This window comes from Tursiops truncatus, chromosome X (genome assembly GCF_011762595.2).
Source record: "Tursiops truncatus isolate mTurTru1 chromosome X, mTurTru1.mat.Y, whole genome shotgun sequence".
Taxonomy (NCBI): domain Eukaryota; kingdom Metazoa; phylum Chordata; class Mammalia; order Artiodactyla; family Delphinidae; genus Tursiops; species Tursiops truncatus.
The window spans coordinates 1,583,803-1,602,797 of NC_047055.1; the positions used below are offsets into that span (position 1 = coordinate 1,583,803).

The 18,995-nt window shown below is 62.6% G+C and overlaps 1 protein-coding gene across 1 annotated transcript; it reads left to right on the plus strand.

Moving 5' to 3' along the window:
- Positions 1-605: 605 nt before the first annotated feature.
- L1CAM (L1 cell adhesion molecule) lies at positions 606-15,496 on the plus strand. The gene is made up of 26 exons (XM_033849749.2): positions 606-791; positions 4,096-4,201; positions 4,444-4,646; positions 5,604-5,726; positions 5,816-5,986; positions 6,233-6,344; positions 6,474-6,658; positions 6,799-6,930; positions 7,059-7,202; positions 7,895-8,006; positions 8,117-8,283; positions 8,373-8,529; positions 8,745-8,869; positions 9,013-9,123; positions 9,353-9,550; positions 9,737-9,807; positions 9,982-10,204; positions 10,813-10,928; positions 11,142-11,343; positions 11,433-11,555; positions 11,666-11,839; positions 11,938-12,057; positions 12,186-12,341; positions 12,851-12,985; positions 13,340-13,412; positions 14,079-15,496. Exons 1-26 carry the CDS (start codon positions 716-718, stop codon positions 14,308-14,310), a joined length of 3,747 nt encoding a protein of 1,248 aa, XP_033705640.1. The 5' UTR covers positions 606-715; the 3' UTR covers positions 14,311-15,496.
- Positions 15,497-18,995: the final 3,499 nt, after the last annotated feature.

Here is an 18,995-nt window from a genome sequence, read left to right on the forward strand (position 1 = left end):
AGACGGTGATGAGTTCTCTACATATGTGCGCAGGCATGCTTGTGTGTGCAAACAGAGATAGCAGACATGAGGATTCATCCCCCAGAGATACAGACACACGAGACACACATATACTTCCGCGTGCACGCACCCACTCATGAGTGCATCCCCCTTCGTGAGAAGATGAAGGTGGACACACACAGCCACAAAGATGCTGATGTGCATATCTGGCTACGTGCAGACCCACATCCCCACTCATGCCCGTAGGCATCTGCTTGCTGGGTGTTGAGTCGCACACGAGGATGACATGCACAGAGCAGCCTGTGGCATGCCCAGGGGAGCTGATCGGGGCAACAAGTTGGTGCTGGAGAGGCAGCTGGCGGAGGAGGCACAGACAGAGAGTAGGAAGGGGATGAAAGGCAAACTGGAGCCCCAGCCTCTGCTGTCTCTTGCAGGTTGCCTTCTCCAAGGTGGGGGGGAGGGAGGGATGGAGGAGCCGGACAGCCGGGGGCGGGGCTGGGGGCGGGGCCAGGAGCCCAGGCTCGCCCAGGTGTTAGTCACTAACATCCGTCCGTTCTCTCTCCTCCCTTACCTTTCCCTTCCCTCCTCCCCTCTCGCAGTGTCCCCACCCCCGGCTCCCTCCCCAAGCCGCCCACCAGCCCCCTTCCCTCTGGCCGGAGCTTGAGCCGAGCCCGGCCGGCTTTTGCCGCGCCGAGCCGCCGGCGCCGCCGGGAAGATGGCCGTGGCGCTGCGGTACTTGTGGCCTCTCCTCCTGTGCAGCCCCTGCCTGCTCATCCAGATCCCCGAGGAATGTGAGTAACCGGAGGGAGCCTCGGCGCCTCCCTTCACCGCCGCGCTGGGCTTCTCTTTATCTTCTACCTCTTCACCTTCTCCCGGTTCCGGCCCCTCACCCCTCCTTTCCTGGGCAGGGAGTGGACAAGAGGTACCCAGGACGCTGAGTACCTCTGGAAAGGACAGGGTGGAAGACTCGGGGTATCTCAGTACCACGGACAGGGACCAGAGGTGAGGGAGGGCTGGTGAGATTTCAGCACCACGGACAGCGGGCCAGGCCCTGGACCCTCCTCCTCCCGGCCTCCGCGCTCTCCTTCGGCCCGCCCCACCCCTCCTCCGAGGATGGGGCGGGCAGGTGAATGGGGCCATCCCCAGTCCTCGGCTAGCTCGCTCTAGCCTCGCTCCGGCTTCTGGCTTGGGTAATCCTATCTTGGGCCCTTGGTAGCCCTTTCTGTGAACTGGGACAGGAACAGACCCCTTAGCCTTCTGGGCCCTCGCGATTCGATGTGTAGTTACTTGGTGGGGCTGGGGGTGGGGCTGTTGGAGTATTACCTTTCGGGGGGGGGGGGGGTCACGGGTAGGTGCGTGGGTGTTGCGGAGTGTGGCTGGAAGGTTGTGACTGAACGAACATGAGTATTTGTGTATGCTTGTGAGTTGGCCAGACGTTATTTTTGTCTGGATGTATTTGTAGATGCGTGAGGTGTCATGGACTAAGTGTGGGTATTCCCGAGTGTGAGCTTGATCTCCTATGTGGGTAAGTTTGTGAGTCGGTATAACCGTTACTTACTGGTCACATTTGTGAAGGTCTGTAGGTATTTGACTGTTAACATTGGATTGTAGTGGGTCGTGTGTGCATGTACCTGTGTGTGTGTGTGGAATGTGTGTTACTGTGACGATGTTTTCTCCTGAAAACACACCGTTGTGAGTGGCTGTTGGGCTTGCGTGAGGGGCAGTCTCCTCGGTAGCTCCACTCCCTTCCCCCCTCACCTTTCCATCTTTGTCTCTGAGCCTGGACCTATAGGAGGCCAGCATCACTGAGAGATGAGCCCTGGGCTGAACGTGGGGACTGTCCGTGCCAGGAATGGGACAGGGGCTGAGGGAGGTGGGTTTGGAAAGCACGTAGCACTGGGGGACAGTGAGGGTTTGGAGGAGGTGGAGAGGGGCTGATGGGAAGAAAGGCCGGGATGTCTCCTTAGATACACACATGTAGGTGCATGCACTCACGCCCATGCCACTCCCCCCGCTGCGGATGCACACGGACAAGCACGTGGGGAGACGCAGACGAGCCACCCGTACCCACCCAGGCACAGAGACTCCGAGAGGCACACAGTGAGAAGTCTAGACACAAAGCAACACAGTCATGCACACAAACACAGAAGTGGGTGTGCAACACAAAATTGTACACTGGATGCAAGCCGGGACACAGCCTCCAGATGTACTCCGGCGAGACACACCCGAGTACAGACGCATGAGCGGATGCGCACAGAGTCACTGCAGCTCAGCCTGCAGCATCCACGCACGTGCCCAGACTCCCACCTTCCACATTCCCACACACGTGCTTTCCTCCCCCGTCCTTCTCCTCTCAGTCGCTGCCAGGCCTTGCCCTGGGCGTCCGCCTGCCCCGCTACACCTGTGTGTGGAGGCGCAGGGAGAATTTGGAGAAAGGAGGGTAGAGGAAAGAGAAGTAGCTCGAAGAGCACGCCGAGTCTGAGGCTGCCCTGGGCACTGGCGGGCGCTTGTTATTGACCCCAATACAATATGGCAGGCGGCCTGGTGCCTCCCTGTTGGAAACTGTCCTCCAGCTGTCTCCCTCCCCGGCCACTCCAGGCCCCTTTGTCTCCTTCCCTGCTTTCCCCAGCCTGTCGTCCCTCTCTCTGGCTCTGGCTCTGGGGCTGCCTGCACCGGCCCCTTCCCAGCGCAGGGCCCTCTCCGCAGTGTCCCCAGGGAGCCCCTCTTCTCTCCTGGGGGCCCTTACACTGAGGTCTTCGGCAGAGACAAAGCCTTCAGAGGCAGCCCACTGCTCTCCACCCTTCCCTCCCCTCTCTCCCCTCCTCACAGCCACCCTGGCCAGTGCTGCGCTGAGTCCAGCGGCACTGGGGGCCGTAGCTCGGGCCTCAGCTCCAGGGAGCTTGGTGGCGGGCTGAGAGGAAGGAAGGGGAGAAAATGAGGGCTGGCGCCGGCCCTGCAGGCAATGGATACTCAGATTCAGCAGGGCCTTTGGGAGGGTTTGGAGGGGAGGGGGCAGCTGGGCTCTGAAGACTGGGCCTGGGTAATTGAAAACACTGAGCTGTGCTAATTGGATTAGGAGGGAAGCGGGCTGGAGCAGGGGAGGGCGCCCTGGCTGACGACTGTCTGCCTCCCAGCCTTCTGAGGCATCCTGCGTGGGGTGGGGGTCAGTTCTGCAGGCCTGCCAGGAAGATGCAAGGGTCTGTTCAAAGCACACTCTTCGCTCAAGTCGCGGATTTCTTTCTCCCTGCGTGCTGGAGCCGAGGCCTGGCTCCCCCTGGGCATTGACTGGTGATGCGAGCTGTGTCCCCTCTTTCCGCCGGCACGTGTCCCCACGTTACACCTCCTCTCCCGGCCTCCCCTCCCCCAGGGGTGTCTTCCCCGCGCACTTACTTCTTCCCCTGCCAGGGCCCCCTGCTGGGGCGGCATGTCAGCTTTTCTCTCCCTCTCTCCCTTGCTGCCTGGATTTCTCAGATGAAGGACACCACGGTAAGTTGCGGGGAGGGTGGGAGTGTTTCCCAGAAGGCCAAGGAGAGAGGAAAAGAGGGGGTGTCGGCGCGTCCCTCCCCCTCTCCTGCACATGCTCAGCTCTCCCTGTGTGCCGTGTCCCCTGCGCGGGTTGCAGTCTTTTCTGGTTCTTGGGTCCCGTGCTGGAGGCCTGGAGGCCGCATCAGCCTCCCTCCTGTCTCCTGGGGTGCCTGGGGGACACGTTTGTTCTGTGTCCGCGGGGTTTCCTGCCTCCCCTTCCCTCTGGTCCCCTCTCTCCCTTTTGGCTTTCTGTCTGTGTCTGTGTCTGTGTCTGTGTCTGTCCTTGTCTCTCTTTTCTTTCTTTCACACTCTTTGCCCTCCTCTTTGGCTCCATCTGTCCCCTCTGGTTTCTTTCTTTGTAAACCTTTAGTGCCGTCTTCTCTCTATTCTGTCTCCTTCCGCATTCGCCCCAGCAGCTTTGGGCCCAGCTTCTTCCTCCTCTCCCCGCAACCCCATTGCCGCGGGGCCTATAAGGCTCCAGACCCCGCTTCCCTCACCACGGAACAGGGGTTAAGGCCCGCTGCCCGCCAGAGGCCACCCTCACCACCACTGTCCCCATCCTGTCCCCAGCGATGGAGCCCCCTGTCATCACGGAACAGTCTCCACGGCGCGTGGTCGTGTTCCCCACAGATGATATCAGCCTCAAGTGTGAGGCCAGCGGCAAACCCCAAGTGCAGTGAGTGACCTTCACCCTCTAAGCCCTGGGGTTGACCACTGACTTTATCTCCAGCCCTCGTGTCTCCCAGGGCCTCCCAACAGCTGGGAGCACACACCCCAGATCTCCCTCGTCACCCTTGGTCCTCGCCCTGCCTCAGCCCGTCCCCGGGGCCCCTGGCGGCTTGCAGCCTTGCCGTGGCCTGTGCCAGCCGCGGTCCTGGGTTCCCGGCCTCAGGCCTCTGAGCCTTTTTCTGCCCGCAGGTTCCGCTGGACTCGGGACGGCGTCCTCTTCAAACCCAAGGAGGAGCCGGGTGTGACCGTGAACCAGGCCCCCGACTCTGGCTCCTTCACCATCACGGGCAACAACAGCAACTTCGCCCAGAGTTTTCAGGGCACCTATCGCTGCTTTGCCAGCAACAAGCTGGGCACCGCCATGTCCCACGAGATCCAGCTCATGGCCGAGGGTGCGAGGCGCTGCAGGGACCGGGGAGGGCCTGGGGCACGTGAGAAGGTCCCCAAACAGGCCTGGGGAGCGCGTGTGAGAGTCCAGCCTCAGCTGGCTGATAAGCGTGCCCGTAGCCGCATCCTCCTTCCCTGCCTTGTACTTTCTCCGTTCTTCCTGGTCGGCTCCATCTCCCCTTCCCTCTCTTCTGTGCTCTACGCCCTCTTGGCCTCGGGGGCCTGCCGCCTGGGGGATGCGCGTGGGCTTGGACTTGTTGACCGACTGAGTGGGTGGAGGATTGAGCCTGTCTGAGCCACTACCTGGGCTTTGGCTTCCGCCCCGTCCATATCCCCGAATTACCATCTCCTCTCTACCACTCTCGGTCACCTCCTTCCGCCTCCCCCATCGCTCCGTCTCCTCTCCCGCTGCTTTCCGCCTCTCACCTGGCCCCTCCAGCTCCCTCCTTCCTGCTCTCTGGCTCTGTCTTTATCTGTGTCGCCCTTTCCCTGGGGTTTTCCCTCTGCATTCCATCCTCCCTGAGCTTTCTGCCTCCTGAGCTTGCACTCCTCTCCCCTCTCTGCCCCTCCAGTTACCTTGGGAACCGTTGCCATGGTTTCTGTGTCAGGATGATGGAAGGGTCTGTAACTCCAGCATCCCTCCGCAGCTCCCCTCCCCCCACCGCTGCACCTCAGCCTTCCCCCACCCGCCCTCATCCTGTCCTCCTGGTGGGAGCTGAGAATTGTGGAGAGTTAACCCTTCGCAGCCATCCGGCCTCCTGCCCGTCCTCTCCTCTGCATGGAGTGTCCGGTCTCTGCCTTGAGCCCAAAAAGGACCCAGAGTGTCTGCCTGCTTTACGTGAACTTCCCCACGGCCTGGCCCTCTGACCCACCCCCTTGGCTATCCCTCCTCCTCTCCCCTGCTCTGCCTTGGCCGGGAGGAGACTTGAGACCCACAGTGCCAGTCTCTCTGTCCCTTCTAGGTACCCCCAAGTGGCCAAAGGAGACAGTGAGGCCCGTCGAGGCGGAGGAAGGGGAGTCGGTGATTCTGCCTTGCCACCCGCCCCCCAGCGCGGAGCCGCTCCGCATCTATTGGATGAACAGCAGTGGGTGCCCGCGAGCGGGAGGGTGTCAGTGGGTGTGATTCCTGGGTGGGGGTCCTGACCTCTGCCTCCTTGCCTCCCCCACCCCGCAGAGATCTTGCACATCAAGCAGGACGAGCGGGTGACCATGGGGCAGAACGGCAACCTCTACTTCGCCAATGTGCTTACCTCGGACAACCACTCAGATTACATCTGCCATGCCCACTTCCCTGGCACCCGGACCATCATTCAAAAGGAACCCATTGACCTCCGGGTCAAGGCCAGTGAGTCCCAAAGGCCCTACTGCTCTCTCACCTTCAGGCATGGCCCATCCCATCAGTCAGGCCACCCCGGCATTCCTCGAAGACAGCTTGGCCCAAACGCCTCCCCGGGTGCCTCCCCGGGTGGTGAGGGCGAGGAGGAAACTGCAGCCCTGGGGGCTTGCTGGGGTGTCCAGATCACCCGGCCTGGGAACGTCGTGGGTGGAGGGAACAGTCAGCCGCGCCGCAGTCAGCTCTGTGTCCTCACAGCCAACAGCATGATGGACAGGAAGCCGCGCCTGCTCTTCCCCACCGACGCCAGCACCCACCTGGTGGCCCTGCAGGGGCAGCCGCTGGCCCTGGAGTGCATCGCCGAGGGCTTGTGAGTCTGCGCCCCCTGCGAGGGGCGGGGCGGGGCGGGGCGGAGCCTTTGCCGGGGCAGGGCTGAGTGGCCTGGTCCTCTCTCCCCTGTGCTCTCTCCTTGGCCTCCGTGCGCCGTGGCCCCGGGCAGCCCCACGCCCACCATCAAATGGCTACGCCCGAGCGGCCCCATGCCGGCTGACCGAGTCACCTACCAGAACCACAACAAGACCCTGCAGCTGCTGAACGTGGGGGAGGAGGACGACGGCGAGTATCGCTGCCTGGCTGAGAACTCCCTGGGCAGTGACCAGCATGCCTACTACGTCACCGTGGAGGGTACGGTGCCTCTGCCGGCTCATCCCGTTCAGGCTGCCCAGAATGCAGCCCTCACTGTCGCAGGGGTGGGCAGGGTCTGGGCCAGGGCCAAGAGCTGGCTGCGGGCTGCGGGCTCAGGGCGGCTCTCCCCTTCCTCGCAGCTGCCCCGTACTGGCTACACAAACCCCAGAGCCACCTGTACGGGCCGGGAGAGACTGCCCGCCTGGACTGCCAAGTGCAGGGCAGGCCCCAGCCAGAGGTCACCTGGAGAATCAATGGGATCCCTGTGGAGGGTGAGCAGGGCCTCGGGCAGGGACAGGGAGTGAGCTTGGGGAGCCCTGGGGACGGCGGGGACGAGCAGCGGCCTTGGCGTGGCTCACTGCTCTGGCCCTGGGCCCGCGGGCCACCTCTGCGCACACAGAACTGGCCAAGGACCAGAAGTACCGGATCCACCATGGAGCCCTGATCCTGAGCAACGTGCAGCCCAGCGACACGATGGTGACCCAGTGTGAGGCCCGAAACCGGCACGGGCTCCTGCTGGCCAACGCCTACATTTACGTGGTCGGTGAGTGCCAGCCAGCTGGACCCAGCCGCCGCCGCCTCTTTGCCTCGTAGCCCCCAGTCCGTCCCTGCAGCCCACGAGGCAGGGCCACCACACTGACTCAGCCCACGGCTGCTCTGTCCGCCGTGGCTCCCTTTCTCCTCTCGGGAGCCTTCCCCTCTTCTCCCGCCCCTCCTCCCAACAGCGCGTGGGGATCACGGAGGAGAGGCAGGCTCTTTGTCGGTATTTCCAGGTGAAGAAGCAGCCTCAGACAGTGGTCTGGTGCAGCACAGGTCACTGAGCAGAGGCTCACCCTGGCCAGGGTGTGCCCGAGGCCAGCCTAGCGGCTCCTCCCCCAGAGTCTTGGGGAGGACTAGGGGGCTAGGCCTGGGGGGCTTTTGGGAAGAGGTAGACTGTCAGGGGGACCTCAAATAATTGGTACGACATGGGTGGCTGGGACGGGAGGTGCATCTGAGGCGGAGGGGCTGGCGTGTCCTAAGGCCGAGAGAGGCTCAGCTTGGCGCGGGCCAGAGCCGGGTGCCGGCAAGCAAGATGGGCAGGGCTCTCGGGGGCCTGAGAACGCCTGGAAGTCACTGGCAGCTTCCAGAGGCTGCGAGCCCTCCTGGGAGAAGCTGCCCCGCCAGCCCCTTCATGTGCCTCCTGATCGCGCGTGGGTGCCCGCCCGACCCTCAGTCCTGCCACGTCTCCTCCCTCAGAGCTGCCGGCCAAGATCCTGACCCCAGACAACGAGACGTACATGGCGGTCCAGGGCAGCACCGCCTACCTTCTGTGTAAGGCCTTTGGAGCCCCTGTGCCCAGCGTGCAGTGGTGAGTGCCCCAACCCCAGCGGGGGGCACCATCTCCTGGCCCAGGGAACCAGGGAGGGCCGGGGGCCCAGCCCACTGGCATCTGAGCCAGGCCTGCCCTGCTCGCACCAGGCTGGACAGGGAAGGAAAGACAGTGCTGCAGGACGAGCGCTTCTTCCCCTACACCAACGGGACCCTGGGCATCCGAGACCTCCAGGCCAATGACACCGGCCACTACTTCTGCCAGGCTGCCAATGACCAAAACAACGTGACCATTGTGGCTAACCTGCAGGTCAAAGGTCCGATGTGATCAGCAGCCCCTCCAGGAGGGGGGTCAGGGTCTCTGGGGGACCCCGGAGTGACCTTCCCCTCCCGTCATTGCCCTCAGATGCCACTCAGATCACACAGGGGCCCCGCAGCGCGATCGAGAAGAAAGGCTCGCGAGTGACGTTCACGTGCCAGGCCTCCTTTGACCCCTCCTTGCAGCACAGCATCACCTGGCGCGGGGATGGTCGCGACCTCCAGGAGCTTGGGGACAGTGACAAGTGCGGGCCCAGCCCCAACCTGGGCTCGGTGGAAGGGGGAAGAGTGGGAAAGGCAGGACGTCCAGACCTCCTGGCCTCATCCGTGGGGGGGGGGGGGCCCCGCTTTGAGGGGGAAGGTTCTGGCAGGAGAGGGGAGCGGGGCGAGCAGAGTGCAGGTGGCAGGGAGTGGAGGGTCCGCCGGGAGCAGAAGAACACGCGTGCCCCACCCCCGCCAGGTACTTCATAGAGGACGGGCGCCTGGTCATCCACAGCCTGGACTACAGCGACCAGGGCAACTACAGCTGCGTGGCCAGCACCAAGCTGGACGCGGTGGAGAGCAGGGCGGGGCTCCTGGTGGTGGGTGAGTCCCGCGCGCTATGAGGCTCGTGGCCCAGAGGTGTGGGGGCACGGGGGCCCAGGCTTACGGTGCGGGGCGCTTTCGGGCAGGGGGCTGGGGTGGTCGGCTTGTGAGTGGGCCCGAGATCCACCCTCTGTGGCCCTCAGGGAGCCCCGGCCCCGTGCCTCAGCTGGAGCTGTCTGACCGCCACCTGCTGAAGCAGAGCGAGGTGCGCCTGTCCTGGAGCCCCGCTGACGACCACAACGCCCCCATTGAGAGTAAGAGGCCCCCAGCGTGGCGCCCCACTGGCCCTCCCTCCTGGCGGGCCCACCCTCCTCCCAGAGCTGCGGCTCCGGGGCCGCCCGGCTCACTGAAGCACGCACCTGTGTTCGGGGGCTCCGGGTCGCTCGCAGGAGCCCGAGGACACCAGTCGCCTGGGGCGCCCTCTCCCCTCCTCAGGGAGGGCCAGACCTTGCCGCCCCGTCACCGCCCCCCACTTCTTGGCAGAGTATGACATTGAGTTCGAGGACAAGGAGATGGCGCCTGACAAGTGGCACAGTCTGGGCAAGGTGCCCGGGAACCAGACCTCCACCACCCTCAAGCTGTCGCCTTATGTCCACTATACCTTTAGAGTTACTGCCATCAACAAATACGGCCCTGGGGAGCCCAGCCCAGCCTCGGAGACCGTGCTCACGCCAGAAGCAGGTGAGCACCTGGGCGGGGCCTCAGGCGCCGGGCCCCCTGGGCTCTGCAAGGAGAGTCTAGAGAGATGACCGTGCCCAAGCTCCTCTGCTTCCAGGGCCAGAACGGCTCATTGCTTCCTTGGTCCTGGGCCTTCACGGCCTCAGCAGGAGCCCCACAGCGTTGATGTGTTAACACGTTACTTTGCAGCCCCGGAGAAGAACCCCGTGGACGTGAAGGGGGAAGGAAACGAGACCAACAACATGGTCATCACTTGGAAGGTGAGGCGGCCCCGAGGCTGAGCTCACCCCCAGACGTAAGACCGGCACCCAGATATTGCAGCTCCCCCTGGCTGTCCTAAGGACCAGGGACCTGAGGCTGGGCTGGGGAGTGGATCAGAGGTCGGGGAACGGGGCTCTTGGCCAACCAGCTCCCTTTCTGCTCTCCCGCTCCAGCCGCTCCGGTGGATGGACTGGAATGCCCCCCAGGTTCAGTATCGCGTGCAGTGGCGCCCTCAGAAGACACAGGGGGCCTGGCAGGAACAGATCGTGAGCGACCCCTTCCTGGTGGTGTCCAACACTTCCACCTTTGTGCCCTATGAGATCAAGGTCCAGGCCGTCAACAGCCAGGGCAAGGGCCCGGAGCCCCAGATCACCATCGGCTACTCTGGGGAGGATTGTGAGTATTGGGCTGGCCCCGCCCACACCCGGGGGTGGAGCCTGCGTGCGCCGGCATGGCCCACTCCCCCCCAGCCCCTCAGGGATCCGCCCAGGTGCCCAGCTCCTACCTCTTAATATACAGTAGTGCATTTCCTAAGAGTAAGGATGTTTCCTTACATGACCAAAGTGCCGTCATGAAGATCCAGAAGGAAATTTACCGTCAGCAAGTTGGCATCTATAACTTTGCATCTATCTGGGTGGCAGCCGGTACCCCCGTGGTATGGACCAGTGGTGTCTTCACCCCAGTCCAGGGTCCCATTCAGGATCCTGCATGGGGTCTAGGTATCCTGCTTCTGTCCGTTCCTTGAATGTAGAGCGTTACCAGACGTTAAGCTTGGTCATCCAGTCAAGGTCTTTTCTAGTTACTACTCGGCGTAGTTACCGTCTTCTCTCGCGACTAATAAACAGTCTGCAGGGAGACACCCTGAGACCATGCGAACGCCCTGCTCATCAAACTGCCCACGCCTCATATCGCATCCAGAGCCGCCATCCCCCTGCGGGAGGGCGGGGTTCTGGGCTGGCCGCAGGATGCCACAGGCCCTCATCCGTGTCATTGGCCGTTTCCAGACCCCCAGGCAAGCCCTGAGCTGGAAGGCATCAAGATCCTCAATTCGAGCACGGTGCTGGTCAGATGGTGGCCTGTGGACCCAGCCCAGGTCAAGGGCCACCTCCGGGGATACAATGTAAGAGTCCGAGGCGTAGGGGCTGGGGAGATCCCCGGGGTGAGGGGTGAGGCTACCAGGAGTGACAAGGTTGGGGGCGGGCTTCTGCCAGCTGCTCTCCCGGAAGTGCTCAGGTTGGAAGGAAGGCTCCCCTGGGAGGGCAGGGGGGAACACGTGCCCCAGGGTCACTGGCAGAGGCCTTCTGCCCTTTCGGGGTCTCCTGTCCGCCTGCAGGTGACGTACTGGTGGGAGGGCAGTCAGAGGAGGCACAGCAAGAGGCACGTCCACAGAGGCCACGTGCTGGTGCCTGCCAACAGCACCAGCGCCATCCTGGGCGGCCTGCGGCCCTACAGCTCCTACCATCTGGAGGTGCAGGCCTTTAACGGCCGGGGACTGGGGCCCGCCAGCGAGATGACCTTCAGCACCCCCGAGGGAGGTGAGCTTTGCGCCCTGCACCCCTGCCCCGCCCTCCCCCCACCCGGGTTGCCAGGGCGACGACCTGCCGTTGGTCTCCGTGCCCCGCAGTTCCTGGACACCCCGAGGCGTTGCACCTGGAGTGCCAGTCGGACACCAGCCTGCTGCTGCACTGGCAGCCCCCGCTCAGCCACAATGGCGTGCTCACGGGCTACGTGCTCTCCTACCAACCTCGTACGTGTGTCGTGGGCCCGGAGCTTCGGCCCAGCCCGGCTGGGGGGTGGAGGGGAGCCGGGGGTGGGCGGTGCTGGCGGCCAAAGCCGACCCCTCGCCTGTCCTCGCAGTGGATGATGGGGGCAAAGAGCAGTTGTCCTTCGACCTCCCGGACCCTGAGCTGCGGATGCACAACCTGACGAACCTCAGCCCCCACCTGCGGTACCGCTTCCAGCTCCAGGCCACGACGAAGGAGGGCCCTGGAGAGGCAATCGTGCGGGAAGGAGGCACCATGGCCTTATCTGGTGAGCTGGAGGGGGCTGAGGCGGGGGGCTAGGCAGCCGGGCCCACGAGGGCGGCCCAGGGGCTGCCTCGAGGTCCCACACCCTCTCTCAATCTCCAGGGACCCCGGATTTTGGCAACATCTCGGCCATGGCTGGCGAGAATTACAGCGTGGTCTCCTGGGTCCCCAAGGAGGGCCAGTGCAACTTCGGGTTCCAGATCTGGTTCAAAGCCCTGGGGGGTGAGCGCAAAAGGGGACCCTGTAGTAGGGGGAAGGGGGCTCAGGGCCCAGAGGGGCTGCGGGGGGGCGTGGAGCCAGGGTGCTGCCGGGCCCTCCCGTTCACCCCTGCTGCCCTCTCACCCCTACAGATGAGAAGCTGGGCGCTCATCTCCCGCCGCAGTACGTCAGCTACAACCAGAGCTCCTACACGCAGTGGGACCTGCAGCCTGACACCGACTACGAGATCCACTTGCTCAAGGAGAGGGTTCTCCTGCACCAGATGGCCGTGAAGACCAACGGCACTGGTAAGGGAGCCTCGGGCACTGACTGGTCAGCGTCCCTCCGCCGCCGGCCAGGCTACAGCCACCTCAGGCCCCAGGCCACGGCTCGGCTCTTCCTCCCAGTACCTGGGTGCCCCGCGGCCCAGGATGGAGAAGTCTGGGTCCCTGGAACGATCCCTTTTTGTATCCTCTGTTTGAACTGTTGCCAGGGCAACCACTTTTGCAGAAGGTCCTCCTCCCTGTCCCGCAGAGGGTCCCCCGCAAGCCTCAGCTCCAAGCACGCTTCGCCCCAGCTTATCGCTCCTCCCGGGCCCTCTGGCGTCCATGGGCCTGGCCCTCACCTGCCCTTGCCCGGTCCCCGGGGGTGGAGGGGTCGGGAGTGGACCAATGGAACTAGAGGCTCTGAGGGAAGCCCGCGCACAAGGCTGGGAACGGGGTGGGGGGGGCAGGCTCAGGTGGTGGGTCTGCAGCGCCCGGGACCCAGCATCTTACCCCGGGCCTGGGCTCGTTCTCCTTCCCACTGTCCCTGCCAGGCCGAGTGAGACTCCCTCCCGCCGGCTTTGCCACGGAGGGCTGGTTCATCGGCTTCGTCAGCGCCATCATCGTCCTGCTTCTCATCTTCCTCATCCTCTGCTTTATCAAGCGCAGCAAGGGTGGCAAGTACTCAGGTAACTCCTGACCCCAGGGCTCAGGGAGGATGGTCGCCGAGGGCCCCCGTTCATCCCTCCTGCGAGTTCTCCTTGGTCCCGGGAGCCCCTGGCAGGATGGGGTGGGCGTGTTGGGGGCAGGCAGGAGGCCTAAGGGGAGTTTCTGCGCACACCGGGGCGCGTGGTAGCCAGGCCCACGGGGGGCGAGCAGTTCACCCTTGAAGGCTTGTCGGTTCCTGAGAGCCGCTGAAACAGGGTGCTGTCAGCGTTCAGGGCCCAGAGGGACAGCCTCGCCTGCGTCCCCGCCTGGGGCGAGGCCCATTGCCCGGTGGAGGCTGGGCGGGAGGAGAAGCTGGGCCCTCTCTGTGTCTGCAGTGAAGGACAAGGAAGACACCCAGGCGGACTCGGAGGCCCGGCCCATGAAGGACGAAGCCTTCGGCGAGTACAGGTGAGCTGGGCGGGGGCAGGCGCCGATGGGCCGCCCAGCTGCTCGCTTTCAGGCCTGACCCCGTCTCTCTCTCTCTCCTTCGTGCTGCGGGGTACCGGCAGGTCCCTGGAGAGGTAAGGCGGGGCGGGTGGGGAGATGCTGTTAGACTGCAGGGCCGAGGGCCTCCCATGGCCGCCATGTGCCCGGGAGTGCCACCGGCCCCTGCTTGCCAGGCCTCTGCGCGCCCCCGGCTCTCCGGCCTGGCAGCTCCCTATTTCAGGGAGAAGCCAACGCTGACACTCAGCTCCCGGGCCTGCCTGTCCCCACCCCAGCTGCCACTCTCTGGGCTCTGCCGGGGCCACAGCGGTACAGGTACCCCCGCCCATCTCGTCTGCAGATGGGAGCCAGGCCCCGCGAGCCCCCCACCTCCCCCAGGATCCAGGGCACGCCCAAGCCTCGCCCCACTCGTGCTGTGCCACCTGCCCTCCCGGCAGTGTGTCCAGGCGGAGGGCCTCTGCCCCAGTACATTCAGAGCACACGGAAGACGGAAGACGGAAGACTAGCGGAACCCAGGCCCCTGGGGCTCTGCCCCGCCCCCAGCCAGGCCTCCTCTGCAGGCCAGCACCTGCCAGCTCCTGCTGGGCACTGCTGGGCAGCCTCCCACTCCCTTCTGCCCTCCCCCTGCAGTGACAACGAGGAGAAGGCCTTCGGCAGCAGCCAGCCATCCCTCAACGGAGACATCAAGCCCCTGGGCAGTGACGACAGCCTGGCCGACTACGGGGGCAGCGTGGACGTGCAGTTCAACGAGGACGGCTCCTTCATCGGCCAGTACAGTGGCAAGAAGGAGAAGGAGGCGGCGGGAGGCAACGACAGCTCAGGGGCCGCCTCCCCCATCAACCCTGCGGGGACCCTGGAGTAGCAGGGTCCAGCCAGCCCAGGGCCAGGCCGCAGCCGACTCAGAGGCCAAGCCCCCCCGTCCGAGGCCTGTGCTGGGTCCCTGACCTTGGGACTGAGGCCCCTCCCTCTCTTCACCAGGCGGTGGCCCGGCCCTCTGATCCTGAGCCCGAGGGAGGCTTAAGTCGGGGGCAGAGAAGAGGAGCTCACTGCCTCTAATCCCCTTCTGACTGCCTGGTCCCCACTCGATTGCCAAAACCCAGCTGCACCCCTTCTTGGGCACACACTGCTTTACTCCAGCTCGGGGGCCAGTCACCCACACATCAGGAGCCTTCAGGTGCTGCCTCGCCGGCCTTTGGGCAGAGAGAGGCTGTGGTCAGGGCAGAGGAAGCGGGGGTGCTGCCCGGTGGGGTCTCCTCAGGACCACGGCTGGCACCTGCACCCCCAGCCATTGCTTGGCCAGCCTGGCTGGGACAGGGGACAGAACACAGTGTCCCCACCATCTGCTCCCTTTTCTTTGCCATCTCTGCTCCAACTGGGATGGGAGCTGGGCAGGCTGGCCATGGGTGCAGAGGAGGCCATCTGGAGAGCCCAGAGTCCCACCTGCCGGTGTCGCACTCGGCCCGGCCCACCCCACCCTGCGGCCGGCTTTCAGGAGTTCCATACACACGCTGCCTTTGGTACCCGCCAGACGACATCCAAGTGGCCTCCGTCACTGCCCAGGTGCGGGGCAGGCACACCTCCTCCCCCCTGACCCTGGCCTCTCCCAGCCTCCACCGCACCCCAGGACCCCTTAGCGACCCCCCGCCCCCAGTCTGAACAGTTCCCTTCCTCAGCCTCCCCCAGCCCCACCTTGGGATGTAAATACACCGTGACTTTGAAAGTTTGCACCCATGCCCTTTCCCCATATGCCACTAGTGTGTAGGCAGATGTCTGAGTCTCTAGGTGGTTTCTAGGTTTTATAGCAATTAGCTTTGATGATCCCATCCCAGGAAAAATAAAAACAGACAAAAAAAAAAAAAAAAAAAAGGAAAGATTGGTTCTCCCGGCTCTGCTGCGCTCCCGCCCAGCAGCCCCCATCTCCCCATATGCCTTTGCTCGGTCTGTGGATGAGCCCTTTACAAAAAGCAAAAGTCTATATATATATGTACATAAATATCAGAATTATAAAAGGCAAATAAAAACCTGGAAACAAAGAGGAGCTGCTGTCATTTTACCGAACACCCTGTCCCCTACCGTGCTGCACGCTGCGGTCCACCTGCCCCGCCAGGCCCGGCTCTCCGCCCCCGGGGGCCCTGCTGCCTGCTTCTCGTTCCCACTGGCCTCCAGGGGAGCTGCGCTCTAGGCTGTCACCACGGTTTCGGGGCCCCAGGGCTGCCCAGCCCTCTAAAGCAGTGACCAAACACCGCAAGTGGACCCACAGGGACAGCCTGGGGACCTCTGCGTCGGTTCACTCCCTGGCTTTCCCAGGCTGGATTCCTGCACCGCTCCCCAGCCCCTGGCCTCTGCACTCAGCCGAGGCCTTGGTTTCATCTTTAGCTGAGCCGCTAGAAACCACCAGAAGAGGCCGTCTTTGCCCACGTTCACACCATCAACTCTGTCCCCTCCCCCCACCCCCTGCCCAGCCCCAGCCCCAGCCCCAGACCTGAACGCTCTGTCCTCCGGCCCCTGTGGGTGAGCCGAAGTCTGAGGTCAGCCCATCACCCAGGCACTGGGTCCCGCCCCACCAGGACCCATCAACGATTGTTCTGCTATGCCTTCCTTGCCTTTTCTTTTTTTTTTTTTTTTGCGGTACGCGGGCCTCTCACCGCTGTGGCCTCTCCCGTTGCGGAGCACAGGCTCCGGCCGCGCAGGCTCAGCGGCCATGGCTCACGGGCCCAACCGCTCCGCGGCATGTGGGATCCTCCCGGACCGGGGCACGAACCCGTGTCCCCTGCATCGGCAGGCGGACTCTCAACCGCTGCGCCACCAGGGAAGCCCACCTTGCCTTTTCCGTATCTCTGATTTTTCTGTCCCTGTTGATCAGTCCACGGGCAAACATGCTGTAACAGCCTCCATCACTAAAAACACCCACTACTAACACCACGCCCCCCTCCAGCTCTTGTCCGGCTTCTCTGCCCCTATTGACCGCACCGCCCCTCAAGAGCTGTCTACGCTCATCAGCCCCACTTAATCTCCACCTGTAGCAGCATCTGCTTCTTGTCCCCAATACCTGTCTCCTTGTTACATCATAACAATAGAATTTTGCTCAGCTGAAGATACATCTCCCAGACTCCTTTGCATCTAGGTAGGGCCAGAGGAAGCACAGTGTGCCTTTCTCTGCCCGGCTCCGTCTCCCCAGCCTGCGAGGAGAGCCATCCTGCACCGCCGGATGGAGGGCACGGCACAGCAGCGACGTAAAAGGAGCCCGGGGTCCTGCTGAGCTGGAGCTGCCACGTCTGCCCTGGCTGCCTCATTGTTTTTAAGAGCAATTTTAGGTTTACAGAAAAACTGAGCAGAGAGTAGAGAGTTCCCCCAGAGTCCCTCAGCCCCGCCCCTCAGCAGTTTCCCTCATTCTTCACGCCTTAACATTTGTTACAAGTGATGATCCGGTAGTGCTTCGTTTTCCTTAACTGAAGGCCACAGCTTGCCTTAGCGCTCACTCTTGGCGTTGGATGTTCTATGGATCTGTACCGCGTCACAGAGTCATTTCACTGCCCTAAACCCCCCAAAATGTCATTGTTGGGAGTTAGCACGCGTGGCATGAAGTGCACACCTGCACTTTTCACTGTTGAACCCCCCACTCAGAACATTTGCGTCACTGCGGAAAGCCCCTCTATGCCCCTACCCAGCCAACACCTTGCTCCAGAGACAGCCCCTCTCGTGACGTCAGCCCTCCCGTTCATTGCTGGGGGGTATCCATCGTGTGGACGCAGCGCAGTTTGCTCATCCATTTGCCTGGCTCTTCTGGGTGCAGCGGATCTATGCAGTCGGTTTTTGGGGGTGATATGCCCTAGGAGGAATGCGGCTGGGCCAGGTATTAAGCCATTGTCTTGAGTCCCAACCCACTTTGTTGTCCTCTGCTTCTTGATGCGTGAGCACAGGCTCTGCAAACCGCACTCCTGCTTTGCCAAGCTGGCCCCGTCGTAGGCTCTGCTCTCACGGGGTGTTAGAGGGAGACGGCAAAGCCGGAAGAGGGAGAAGGGACATGCGCCCTCCCGGGAGCATCACCTCGCGAGTCCTCTTCATCCGAGCTGTCAGCAGCGCAGCCTCACGGCACCAGCTGAATCCAATTTTCAGATTTCCCAACACTTACAAAAGCGGCTTTGTTGCATCCCACTTCGCAGGCAACCAGTGCCCGTCCTCCTCACAGGTCTGGGTCCCCGCCCCCTGGGGCTCTTTTCTGAGCTCAGAGACCCCAGCACTAGCTAGGCTCTGCCCCCACTCGGACACTGAGTGTCACCGATCAGGGCCCCTGTCCAAGCTGCTGTTTGAGGAGTCGCAGCCCCTTCCCTTCCTTCCAGGCTTAGGGGCTGTATGAGTTTGTGGGGCTGCTGTAGCAAAGGACTACAAGCTGAGGGGCTTAAACAGCAGAAATGACTTGTCTCCCAGTTCTGGAGGCTGGAAGTCCAGGATCAAGGTGTTGGCAGGCTTGTGCAGGGCGCTAGGGAAGGACCTGCCATCGTTTCTGCTTCCTGATTGGATCTAGGCTGATGGAGAAACTGGTAACAGGGGTGGCGTCAGGAATCACATCCTGAGAGGCGCTTTGGGGATGGGTCTGTTTGCGTCTTTCGGCTGGAAGGCGCCGTTCACTCCTCCCCACCCACTGCCCTGCCTTTCACATGAGAAACGTGGAGAGGCTGGGAACTCATCTGACCTTGGGATTCCGCAACCCGCACGATGAAACGTTGTGCTTCATTTGCAGCACTTTCAGCTACACGGCTGCAAAGAGGAAGAGAATTTTTAGGGCTGTCGTGGAAGCTCTCTGATGCTTTGCAAGGGGACACCTATTTCTGGCTGAGTTGGGTCTTCGTTGCTGCGTGCAGGCTTTCTCTAGTTGCAGCGAGCGGGGGCTACTCTTCATTGCTGTGTGTGGGCTTCTCATTGCAGCGGCTTCTCTTGTTGCGGAGCACGGGCTCTAGGCGCACAGACTTCAGTAATTGTGGCTCTCGGGCTCTAGAGCGCAGGCTTAGTAGTTGTGGCGCACGGGCGTAGTTGCTCCGCGGCATGTGGCATCTTCCTGGACCAGGGCTCGAACCCCTGTCCCCAGCATTGGCAGGCAGATTCTCAACCACTGTGCCACCAGGGAAGTCCCCCGGAGAGTCTATATTTAATGTTAGCCCATGCAGCTGGAAGGGATTCTAACAGCCTATTTGGTTGGTTGACTTAAACTTGGACTCAGCTGTGGCCTAAGTTCGATGATATCAAGACGCCAGAACAACCCTGGCTTGATGTAGAGGAAGGAACACGAAGGTGTGTCCTAGGGGGAGCTGCAGGTATTTGTGTCTTGAACTTGAAAGTTGCAGTTGTGATGATATTTGCTCATACCCCCATTTGTCTATTTGAGTCTGGGCAGGAGGTGCGTAGATCTTGGAGAATGACTATGGATTGATGTCAGCTTCATCAGCCAGTGACTCGGGTTACAGCTGCTGTTCCAGAGGTAGTCTCTTTACCGAAGCAGTAAACACACAACCCCTGGCCCCCGGTACGCAGGTCTTGCCCTATTGACTG

Coding starts and splice junctions, on each gene's coding strand:
- L1CAM (XM_033849749.2), top strand. CDS start 716: ATGGCCGTGGCGCTGCGGTACTTGTGGCCTCTCCTCCTGTGCAGCCCC. Junction 6,931..7,058: donor CAATGGGATCCCTGTGGAGG/GTGAGCAGGGCC, acceptor CTGCGCACACAG/AACTGGCCAAGGACCAGAAG. Junction 10,929..11,141: donor GCCACCTCCGGGGATACAAT/GTAAGAGTCCGA, acceptor GTCCGCCTGCAG/GTGACGTACTGGTGGGAGGG.